The sequence below is a fragment of the Pinus tabuliformis genome, chromosome 2_1 (genome assembly GCF_031772625.1).
Source record: "Pinus tabuliformis cultivar Carrire ecotype Pingquan chromosome 2_1, CPIR1, whole genome shotgun sequence".
NCBI classification, from domain to species: domain Eukaryota; kingdom Viridiplantae; phylum Streptophyta; class Pinopsida; order Pinales; family Pinaceae; genus Pinus; species Pinus tabuliformis.
The window spans coordinates 642,019,709-642,031,656 of NC_142299.1; the positions used below are offsets into that span (position 1 = coordinate 642,019,709).

Sequence of the window (11,948 nt, forward strand, 5' to 3'; positions counted from 1 at the left end):
TGGAGGATTTCGGGAGGCTCTTTTTGGCGGAACTTTACGTCCCGAAAAGTCAGAAAGGATGACGTCAGTCGAGAGCCACGCGTCAACAGGAGATTTCATCGGGCTCGTTCATACGGAAACCGCTCGTTGGTCGATGGCGGTCCGATAAACTGGTGGTTTTTGTTAAGTGGTTTAATGCTGTCACTGAGGCCCACGTCAGTCTTTTTCAGTGTAATTTTCCATCGTCATCTTGTTTTTGCCTTTTGGTGGTGGGGTCTAATTCTACAGAGTCCAGGGCTCTCGGTTTTTATCTATGTAAACAATCAGTTAAGAGCTGATGGCAGAAGTTTTCTTGGCAGAGGGCAGGCTCTAGCCTCCTCAGAGGTTTCTACCTCTTTGTAAATATTTTTCCCCTTTTATTTATACATAATAGAATAGTCTTTACTCAGAAAAAAAATAATAAAATTTTAATAAATAAAAAATATAAATATTTTAAATTTATTTTTTATTTTCTTATTTAGCACGAGGAATTTGAACCTTAGGTTTTATTGTTTACTTAATATTTTATAGCGTTTGGATCACCATTTAAACTATTTTATAAGATTTTCACACAAATTTTTATCAATATAAAAATAAAATCATTCACCTTAATATATATTTATATTAAGGCTTAGTAAATTATACTTTAAAATGATATAAAAGAAAATGGTTAAATTAAAATACATTATGATTTAAAAACTTTACTCCTCGTATATGGGGTAAGGGAATGCTATTTTGTTCTCAATTTATAGTTTACTTAATACTTTATAACATTACGATCACCATTTAAACTATTTTATAGATTTTTTACAACATTTTTATAAATATAAAAATAAAAATATTCACTTATATTAATGCTTATTAGATTATAATCTAAAACAATATAAAACAAGGGCAGCTGCGACGCAGCGAGTCCCTGCATCAAGTTGAGCCTTTAGGAAGTGATGGAATGATTGGGTAGCGGCACCCAGAGTTTGAGCAGGACCCGAAGGAGCGCTGATAACAACAGCGCGACAGTGAAAACGAGTTGCTTCCATGCTTATATGCCGCTGCTTCCATGCTCATTGCTCATTAGTAGAGGAGGATAGGTACATAGTGAAATTAACTATATGCATTTACACCGAGTTCTTAAATAGACAGCTGGCAAAAAATAAAAATTTTAACAATTAATGTCCAGTGAAATGAAACAATGTTCAAAACTGGTGACTTAAGTTTTATTTTTCGCGCCAACACACTTGCATGGATGGCAAGTGTCATAAGTTTGAAACATCCACCAGATCATAGCTCATTGCTCATTAGTAGAGGAGGATAGGTACATAGTGAAATTAACTATATGTATTTACACCGAGTTCTTACAGCTGTCAAAAAATAAAAATTTTAACAATTAATGTCCAGTTAAATGAAACAATGTTCAAAACTGGTGACTTAAGTTTTATTTTTCGCGCCAACACACTTGCATGGATGGCAAGTGTCACTTACAAAGTCGTGAGTGTCCTAAGTTTTTACAGTGTTCCACAACCTCAAATGCTTCCTCTCGGCTCATCGAGCCAGAGTTTTTGGAGAAGACCACGGGCTCCAGAGCTCTGAGGAAGATGTGCAGCTGAACAGTAGTCTTACCGCAGCTGAACAGTAGTCTTACTCGTACGAAGAATTTGTCTTTTTTTTTTCTCATCTGGTTTTTACAGAAGAAGTACTTCAGCCTCTTTCTTACAAAGAGAGAACAGTTTATTCCTGCCCAAAAGAAAAGGAAATTTGGAAAGCAGGTACAGGCATTGCAGTAATGCATTCGCAGGTAAGAAATTTCATGCCTGTAAGCTAGTGATAATGCATTAAATTGCAAAACTAATTACGGTCAGAGAAACGTATGAAGCAGGGTAACAGTATACCAGAAAACGCGTGTACCAGACTTCAGAACATTCATCGTTCCACAAAATTCCAATGAAAACCGACTACTGAGCACGCATTCGCAGGTAAGAAATTTCATGCCTGTAAGCTAGTGATAATGCATTAAATTGCAAAACTAATTACTGATAATATCTGAAAAACACAAAAAAAATGTTTGACAAAGACTAGTAGATTTTCCTTTATGCTCGAACTGAGTACAGTTCGAGCTATATTTCGAATATAGCTGCATGACATAAAGCCCTTGATGACATCTTGAATATGTGAATGACAATAAACAAAAAATTCTGTAAAAAGGTCGTCGGCCAAAATGAATGATAGCAAATCCAAAATACCAAATAATCTATTTGGAAACCCTTAATTTGGGTTTGCATTAACGGTATATATGTATTAAACTTAACATTGTTCATTACAAAAATGAAATAATAGATCCCAGAATCAATGTTACAACAAACTGTGTGTAGAGATCCTTTTAATTTATATCCTGGAACTGACAATTATATGCCGCTGACAATATAACCCATAACATAGAAGAAGAACTAGAGAAACTAACCCAGATAGGGTTTGATTTCGAGTATTTCCAGTATTCGAAGAGGTGATAAGATTTTCTCCATCTAAGAGACATTGTGAAGAATAGAACACCTGAAATGGAAAGAAGAAGTCATTAGTCAATCTCCAGGCAGTTGAGCATAACCCAATGGTAGCGTACCTGTACCACGCAAAAAAGGAAGAAGGGTAAATACAGTCTTTAACTCTAAAAATCAAATGAGGATTATTTAACCGGTTCTCGGTGGAAGAAATAGACAAGGAGGAGGAATTAACCTGAACCCTGCAACTGGCATAGAGAAAAATCTAGCACGCAAGATGAAGCTGCGGAAGGGAAATTCTCTTTATAACTGCACATTAAAAAAAAATTAAGTGGCAGCAGTACTGAATAGGTAAAACAGGAAAAGAATAAAGATAAAGTGGGAAAAACTATGAAGCTTCTGTAAACCCTTGATCTTTCATAGTGTGGTAAGAGGTTGGGCCACTGCATGGGAAAAATAGTAACCGGAAGATTGAAAACATTTAATGAAAACCTACAGATTTGGTAGCCTCGAAGGAATAGGCAAACTGAAGAATTTTTCTTACCTGATGGTTCAATCAGACCGTGTAGCGTTGACATGACTCTAGAGCTATGAACAATTGCCATGGCTGGACTGCAATAACCTTCAGAACTGGTAAACCCTCTTCAACAATAGGAAGCAAGATGCAGAGCAGGGAATGAGCAAATGAGACCCACCAGGAAGAGAGAAAGAGTCACCGTAGAGGGCTGCAACTAGTGGATGAGCCGAGACCTCCTTGCCGCAGAGGCACGAATGACCGGAGTGAAGCAAGGAAAAGGGCAATTGTTACCCTAACAAAGCGCTGGGAGATGGAGGGACTTTATTTGGGAGATTGCAACAGCCATTCAGTGGAGACATCGACACGTACACCACTTCATGCAGAACAGCTGCCAACCTGCAAACAAACCTGCTATACCAACCTGCAAACAACCGAATACGAATTAACATTAAACATTAACGAATTAATGTTAGCATTAAGATGAAACCGCTGACGGTCAGGGCCAGTTCATTGTGCCTAAATACGAGTTTAGGCTATGGTCCGGCCTCTTCCGCCTCGGGAAGAGGCCAAATAAGAAGGCGAACACAAGCTGAACTCCAAACTTTAGAATATAAGTGCAAATAACACTAAAAAACCAAGTAAATTAATGCTAACTGCCCTCCGAACGGTTACTATAGTCCCTGCCGGATGCCAGATGGCAGGGACTAATAAAAATGATTGAATTAGAGTATATTATGATTTAAAAACTTTGCTCCTAATATGTTTTTACACCATTTTTATAAATATAAAAATAAAAGTATTCACTTATATTAATGCTTATTAGATTATAATCTAAAATGATATAAAATGATTGAATTAGAGTATATTATGATTTAAAAACTTTGCTCCTAGTATGGTTTTACAACATTTTTATAAATATAAAAATAAAAGTATTCACTTATATTAATGCTTATTAGATTATAATCTAAAATGATATAAAATAAAAATGGTTGAATTAGAGTATATTATGATTTAAAAACTTTGCTCCTAGTATTTGGGTATGGGTAAGGGAATTCTATTTTGCTCCTCATATCTGGGTAAAGTAATGCCATTTTGGGCATTATCATTGTTTATGCATCAAACCAGTGTATAAAAATAAATATCACAATAGACTATCATTGTTCATACATCTAACCAGTATATAAAAACAAGAAGGGCTGCGGTGCAGCTAGTCCCTGCCATATTTCATGCGCATAGGCCGCGTTCAGGAGTTTCTCTTTTGTTTCGTGTGCATCCTGAAAGTAACCAAGAGATATTGATTTTGTTTCATAATTGTTTTTCGCCATGAACGTGCAAAGCAAATGGGTCGAGATCCGCCATGTTGTGAAACTGAAGCAGGTCGTGAGAAAATGGAGGAAGCTCGCCAGTGTCGGCAAAGCGGCTCAGGCTCTGGCTGGGAAGCTGCTTTTCTCGCGGTCGTGCCGAGTGACTTATGTGTCCGGCGACACACAGGTCGATGTGGCCAGGTTGAACAACTCGAGCAACGGGCATCGTCGCTCGTTGTTGGCCATTCCGCCAGACGTGCCGTCGGGACATGTGGCGGTGTATGTCGGGCAGAATTGCAATAGGTGATTTGTTATCAAGGCGGCGTACTTGAACTACCCGGTGTTTAGGGCACTACTCGAGCAGGCCGAGGAGGAATTTGGCTACGCACAGTGCAGAAGACTTGCCATTCCCTGCGACGAGTTCCTGTTCGAGCACATTCTACGACTCTTCAGCAGAAATGGCCTCGCCGCTGTGAGGCATCTCGACTTGGAGGCAGTTAAGAGCGGGTTCTCTAACGAATGGAATTGCTCGTCTGAGGTGAATGGAATATCGTTCGGCATGGAATCGAGGCCTCTTCTTCATCCCTTCGCACAGAAATCCATTGGCTGATACAGCTTCCGGGTGTGCAACATTAAGACCTGAGCAATGGCCACTTTTGACCTATAAGTAACTAATTTTGATACTGCTGCTGATATATGAATTCTCCTGGATAGCGAATTATATAGAGGAAGAACGGGCAGTCATTTGGAAAAATCTGCACTTGTTGCAGGCCCTCCAAAGGTAGCTTGGAGTAACCTTGAGAAAAGGCATGCCGTGTGTTCAGTTATTCGGCTGTAACTAATTCATTTTTCTACTGCTCCAGATATATGCATTCTACTATATAGATAATTATATAGCGGATGAAAGGGCATTCAGCTAGAGGAACCCTCACTTGTTGCAGACCGTGCAATAATAACTTTGCAGGAAGTTTAGTTTTAGTTGTTTTCATATAATATTTTTTATTAATATGTAAATATATTGCAATTATTTTAAACCATTTATGATTATTATAGTAAACCATATTATACTAAACTTTTTCACAAGTAAAAACCATATAGTATAATAAAAATATATCAAGCAATAATAGATTACATGTAGATCTGTAAACCAAATCGACCCAGACAATGTCATGAAGTTATCTATAAAAGTCTTCCATGAATCGAGTAGGGCCGGGGGGTCTTTCCTAAAAGCAAGAAGGTGTGGTTCCGTGTTTTGATTCTGGAAGCACTGAAGTAGCTGGGGTTGTGCGAATAAATCGTAAAGTAAAGACGGCAAATAGGAAGGTATAGCCCGCCGAAACATGCAGAATACCCGACGCGTGTCAAATTATCATGTTTTTCCAGAGCATAACACCTGTGCACATAATTTATTGGTTGCATGTTTCACAGATAGTGTAACATGTCAAACTGGCTTTAACTCCCTGATTTCTATGCCCAGGTATCGGCTTGAGTATGCCATTATCGCCTTCACTGTAAGTTGTCGGTCGCACTGCCATTATCGCCATCGCTGTAAGCAACCTATTCTCAGCGTATCATGCAGGCCGAGGGCACGGCTTTGGCAATTCTGGACAACCTATTTCCCTCTTGGCAAATCATTACAGGGTTAGTGAGATTTGTGTTATATTCGTAAATTCTGCCTCTGTGTCACGGCCTTTGGTACTGTGCTTCACTCTGTTCGCTGTTCGAACATCTTGTACCTCAAGCTTTGAAGAAATAGAGTGAAAAAGAAAACGAGCAATGGCTATGCCCAATTCAACGACTGCCGGTGGCGCACAAATGGTTCCGGCAACCCCTTCTTTTGTCGGAAAGTTTAACATTTTGAGGCAACCCGGCTTTGGCAGTTCTGGACAGCCTATTTCCCTCTTGGCAAATCATTACAGGGTTCGGTTTCAGAACAAGGAGTTGTTCCATGCCTCTGTGTCAGGGCTTCTGGTACCTTGCTACGACTAGCGGTGGTGCATTCTCCACTGCACCCTGCAAATTATTAAGCGATACATATTTTCTCCACGGCAACCTACAAATCATTAAACAGGAAGAGAGCCATGGTACCACAAATACTTCATGATTGTTTTGTCATTCTGATATTATTGTTTTAGTCACGACTCATTTTGTTTCTTTTTTTTTCAATTCAGGTAGAACGCCAGAGCCCGCGTAGGTCAGAGAGGTTGGCACAGGGAGTTCCATATAAATCGCACTCCAACCTCCAGTCTGTTTGCAAAAAAAGGAAAGATATAGTGAGTAATCCTGGGTTTTATAAGGACCAGCTGACCTCTGCAGCGCTTGATAAATTCTGATAATGCAATGATACTATAAAGAATGGTTAGTCACGACTCATGTTGTTTCTTTTTTCATTTCAGGTAAAACCCCAGAGCCTGCGTAGGTCAAAGACGCTGGAACAGCTGAGACGCGAAGGAAGTATTAATGATCTTCCCCACGTCTCATCCTCAATCCCCATGAGATAATGAACTCTTGAAGTTGGGGAGTCCAATCCGTGGCCAGCCTTTCATGTGTGGGACGTTACAGAGACCCAAGGATCTGAAATATCCCCCACATGAAACAAATGTTTCTTCATACGAGGACGGGTGTGGCCTTCACTTCATCTCGCACAGGCACCATGTGTGGACTTGAGCTCGGTTAGTCATCAAAATTTCTTTTCGTTAGCTTCATCAAAATGCATTTGAAAATCAATCGAATGGGTAAATTTGGTTTCTGCATTTTCGCCTTCTAATTGCTTATGAATTTCTATCTGCCTTCCCTATTATATCATGTGGACTCTGGTATTATAAATTAACAGTTGTATTATTTGGGACTTTGAATACCTTTAGAAATTCTTTTCGTTAGCTTCATCAAAATGCATTTGAAAATCAATCGAATGGGTAAATTTGGTTTCTACATTTTCGCCTTCTAATTGCTTATGAATTTCTATCTGCCTTCCCTATTATATCATGTGGACTCTGGTATTATAAATTAACAGCTGTATTATTTGGGACTTTGAATACCTTTAGAAAATTCTTGTATCCGGTTCCTACGATATTAACTGTAATAATTGTGGAAACCTGTACAGTAGTATTATAATTGCATGTTTTATTATGAGTAATTGTACCAGTGAGAATTAGAGAGGTATAATGAGTTTGGAAATGGGAAAATTTGGAATCAAAAGCGAGCTTTCTGTTCAGGCGGGTTAGGACTTACCACATGCTATTCATGTAGGCCTCAACAATTCACTTGAGGCAACTGGCACAGTATTTAGCAGGAGAGCCTGTGTCGCTCCCGCAAGGAGCATCGCAAGGAGCATTGTAGGTCATGATGTGGTGCTTCGTCCCTCAGCAACATCATCTTGTTCTTCACCACCTGAAAGAACTGGTTATGCATATCATCTGGATATGCTTTTAGGTATGCTTATTCTGTTTTGTCTACCCTCAGCAACAGCATCTGTTCTGTAGACCTGTAGACACCACAGCAGCATGTAGAGTGACACATTGCAACAGTGATATCAATCGGTTCAGCCTCCTGATAGCTCAAATGCAATAAGAGCTAGAGCTAGCATTTTATATGGCCAGATTAATGCTAAAATGCAATAAGAGCTAGAGCTAGCATTTTATATGGCCAGATTAATGCCAGATTAATGTTAGCATTAATCATCTAACATCTGAAAAATGAATGAGAAAGACCGGGACAAATACAACATAAGATATGATTTCAGCGCCTCTGCCTCGGGAAGAGGCCAAATAAGACCATAAACCACTATGATGTAAAAAACTTTGTTTATACTCGATAAACAGACGCGTTCAAGTAGGGGAACTAATGTTAAGTACATCTTTTCTGATTACTATAGTCCCTGGCCATTGCCAGATGGCATGGACTAATAAATATCACAATAGACTAGAAAATAGTACCATATCCTTACAATGCGCAAAACATCAGACTAAACTACAGTGCGTGTATCCTGAGGATGGTAAATGATATTTTTTTCAAATCAATGTGGTTATGTATAGTGAACTAGTGTGGTTTGGATTGTTTGAAAATGTTAGAAGTTTATTTTGAATAATTATCAATATTAGACAATATATTAAATATGGGTTCTCATCAATTTAAAGGGTCTAATCATCAGTATTAGACAGTAAATTTAATTTATTAGTTCTCGTCACTTTAAAGAGGTGTAATCGCGTATTTGAATTATTATATTATGTATTTAAAATTTTAATAAAATACTATAATATATATATTTATGTAACTAAAATTTTATTATTTATATATATATATATATATATATATATATATATATATATATAAAATTTTGTGTTTTATTAAAAGAAATTTAAAAACTGCATGGTAATTTTTTTACATGAGTTGAGAATTAAATTTTGTTACACACAAATTTTTTTATAGTGTAAAATGTGTGTTATTTTTCATTGTTTAAATTGTATTTTTGAATATTAAATAGAGTATATATAAGACCAAATAAAAAATTTATACGTAATTTTTTTTTTTTCTAATATAGATATATATGAAGTTGATATCTACATAAATTAATTAACATAGATCTTCAAATAATTCATTTAAATCTTTTGTTAAATTTTTTTTGAGAAATATAAAATTTAAACATCTGATTCACACATTTTTTTACTTCTAATTAAAACATATTCATTTTCTTAATTATAATAGACATTATTTTTTTATTTAAATTATAATTTTTAATCCCAGGTTTTTCGACCCATTGCTTTATGTAATGTAATTTACTAGATTATTATCACTCTGATAGCCAAGAGACTGAAGCCAATTCTGTCAAGTATTATCTCTCCAGAACAAACTGGGTTTGTGGAAGGAAGACAAATACTTGATGGCTTAGTAGTATCTCAGGAGGTGGTGCACTCCTTGAAAATCAAAAAGGAAGCGGGCATGATGATCAAACTGGATCTCTCAAAGGCATATGACCGACTGAACTAGGACTATCTTAAATCGGTTTTAGCAGCATTCGGTTTTTGCAATAGGTGGATACAATGGGTGCAAGATATGATCTCTACGCCAAACTTCTCCATCCTCTTGAACGGGACGCCAACTTCGACATTCAATGCCACAAGAGGATTGAGGCAAGGGGACCCCCTGTCCCCATTTTTGTTCATCATGGCAGCAGAAGGACTGGGCAGATATATCAAAAAAGAACTGAGAGAAAGGAAAATCAAAGGGTTAAGACTATGGGGCAACAACCTACCGATCACCCACCAGCAATTTGTAGATGATATCATGCTTTTCTGTGCTGTCTCCCTAAGAGAAGTAAAAAGAATAAAAAAGATTCTTGACCTTTTTATGGAAGCCTCAGGCACTCAAATCAACAAGGACAAGTCCTGTACATTCCTCTTCAACACGCCAGGCACTGTTAAATCTTTCTTGACTAGAATATTGGGCTTTCGCTCTGGAGATTTACCCACAAAGTATTTGGGAACCAAACTAGCCCTAAATCTGCTCAAGATGGCTAACTGGCACCAAACCATAGAAAAAATGAAGAACAGATTGGCAAACTGGTCCTTTCGAACATTGAATATAGAAGGAAGAACAATGCTTCTTCGATTGGTCTTACAAGCAATACCCGTCTACCCTTTGTCAGCAACGGCAGTACCCAAAGGGGCGTGCACAAAAAGGGTGGAGATATTCAAAAAATTCACTTGGGGAGGGCCACAGCAACAAAAGAAATGGGCCCTCATTTCGTGGAAGGGCCTGAAAAAAAGCAAAGCAGAGGGAGGATTAGGGCTAAGAGATCCTTATATCTTGAATCAAGTAATGGGAGCGAAGCTATGGTGGAGATGGATAAAGGGAGGAGGAGACCTATGGAAAAGAATCTGGACACAAAAATACAACATGGCCGCCACTATTGAAGACCCCTAAGAATTGAAGAAACACCAAGAGGTTCTACAATATGGAACCTGGCTAGTCAAAACAGACACATAATCTCCAAATATGCATTTTGGGAAATCTAGAATGGGAACTCGACTAAATTCTAGGATGAAGCTTGGTAGAAAAGAGGAAAACTAAAGGAAATGAAGGGCCTTCGAAACACATGTCAAAGGCTAAGGAGGAAGGACTAAATTATGTAAGAGATTACTGGAATGAAGGAAGACAGGAGGAAACTTGGAGAACTTGGAAGGATCCGGAAGTGTGGGATAGAAACATTGATTCGGAGCAAAGAGAGCTATATACAAGAGAAATGAAGTCTAGGAGAATAATTATTAGAACAGGTCCAGATATATTGAGATGGGGTAAATCTACAATAGGAACCTTCACGATTAAAGAAGCCTACCATTTAACCACGCAGCAAGGGCAAGGCGAAAATGATCCCATCTGGAAACAAATATGGCAGAGTCACTGGTGGCCAAAGGTAACTATGTTCTTATGGCTGGTAGGGAAGGGTCGCATCCTGACATGGGACCAGCTTCAGAAGCGTGGAATCCATGGACCTCCCAGATGCAGTCTATGTAAACAAGCTCAAGAAACACAGGAACATCTCCTAAACTCATGCCCTTTCGCTTAGCAGCGATGGGAAGAAATCAACAAGCTTTTTGGGAAGACAAATAGAGATCCTCACAGCATTAAAGAAACTATTAAGCAATGGGGATGGGGCCAATTCTTGAGCCCGGTGGTTAGAAGGGCCTGGAGTTTAACGGTGGGCTTAAACATGTGGATGATATGGAAAGAGAGAAACAGGAGAATATTTCAAGACAAAGAAATAGCACCTGAATTGATCTGGAAAAAAACTCAAAGCCACATAAGGGAAACAATCCTAGTAGAAAACTGGAACCAAGAAGACTGGAAAAAAACTCTGAAGGAAAGATCTTGGCATACCTCAATTTAGAACAAGGAATGGCTCACCCCCAGAAACAGAAAGACCCAGCAACGCTTATCCATAGCCCTGCCAATTTTAGGTGCCCTCAAGATGGCTTCATCAAACTGAACTTCGATGGAGCCTCTAAAGGAAATCCAGGGCCAGTTGGGTTTGAAGGCATCTTCTGGGATCATCAAGGGAGGACAAGATGGGTGTACATAGATTATGGGGGTATTATGAGCAACAACGAAGTAGAACTAATGGCAATTCGACAAGGATTAAGAATAGCGATCTGAAATGGATACTAAAATCTGGAGATAGAGGGTGACTCAAAGCTTGTGATAAAGATGCTTAGAAAATTGAATAATGGCAAGGGTTGGGAAAAAAGTAGCACAGAGTTGGAGGACAGCAGGCCTAATTTAGGACATGGAACTGCTCATAAAAAGAATTGATTACAAGATCATCAATCATATCAGAAGGGATGGCAATAAGGCAATGAACCTCCTTGCTAATTGGGGATGTAATGAACAAGGTGGCAAGGTTGATAGTATATGGCCGATGCATATGGAAGATCAAAGGTGGGAGCCCCTCAAAGTAATCATTACCCATGACAATAATGCGGACACGAACTCAAGATAATCGATACAAGTGGCCCCCGATCGGGGTGAGAGACGGAGATATGACGTGGGCACAGATCATGACGAGGAGAGGATGGCATGGCCGGCCACCAAACATTCCCATAATAAAACAGGATGCGGGGGCGG

General features: G+C 38.6%; 1 protein-coding gene and 1 long non-coding RNA gene across 2 annotated transcripts; one reads left to right on the top strand and one right to left on the bottom strand.

Annotated features, from left to right (window-relative positions):
- Positions 1–2,431: 2,431 nt before the first annotated feature.
- On the bottom strand, positions 2,432–3,249 carry LOC149202199 (uncharacterized). The gene is made up of 3 exons (XR_016253504.1): positions 3,052–3,249; positions 2,743–2,816; positions 2,432–2,562 (listed from the first exon to the last, which is right to left on the bottom strand). It is a non-coding gene; the product is annotated as an uncharacterized LOC149202199 (long non-coding RNA).
- Positions 3,250–4,347: 1,098 nt separating this feature from the next.
- LOC149202200 (uncharacterized) lies at positions 4,348–4,938 on the top strand. The gene is made up of 2 exons (XM_089401516.1): positions 4,348–4,631; positions 4,677–4,938. Exons 1-2 carry the CDS (start codon positions 4,348–4,350, stop codon positions 4,936–4,938), a joined length of 546 nt encoding a protein of 181 aa, XP_089257642.1.
- Positions 4,939–11,948: the final 7,010 nt, after the last annotated feature.

What these genes read in the sequence shown, in the direction of transcription:
- LOC149202200 (XM_089401516.1), top strand. Translation starts at nt 4,348, where the DNA reads ATGAACGTGCAAAGCAAATGGGTCGAGATCCGCCATGTTGTGAAACTG. An exon ending in GTCGGGCAGAATTGCAATAG is followed by an intron (nt 4,632 to 4,676) that starts GTGATTTGTTAT and finishes CCCGGTGTTTAG; the next exon opens with GGCACTACTCGAGCAGGCCG.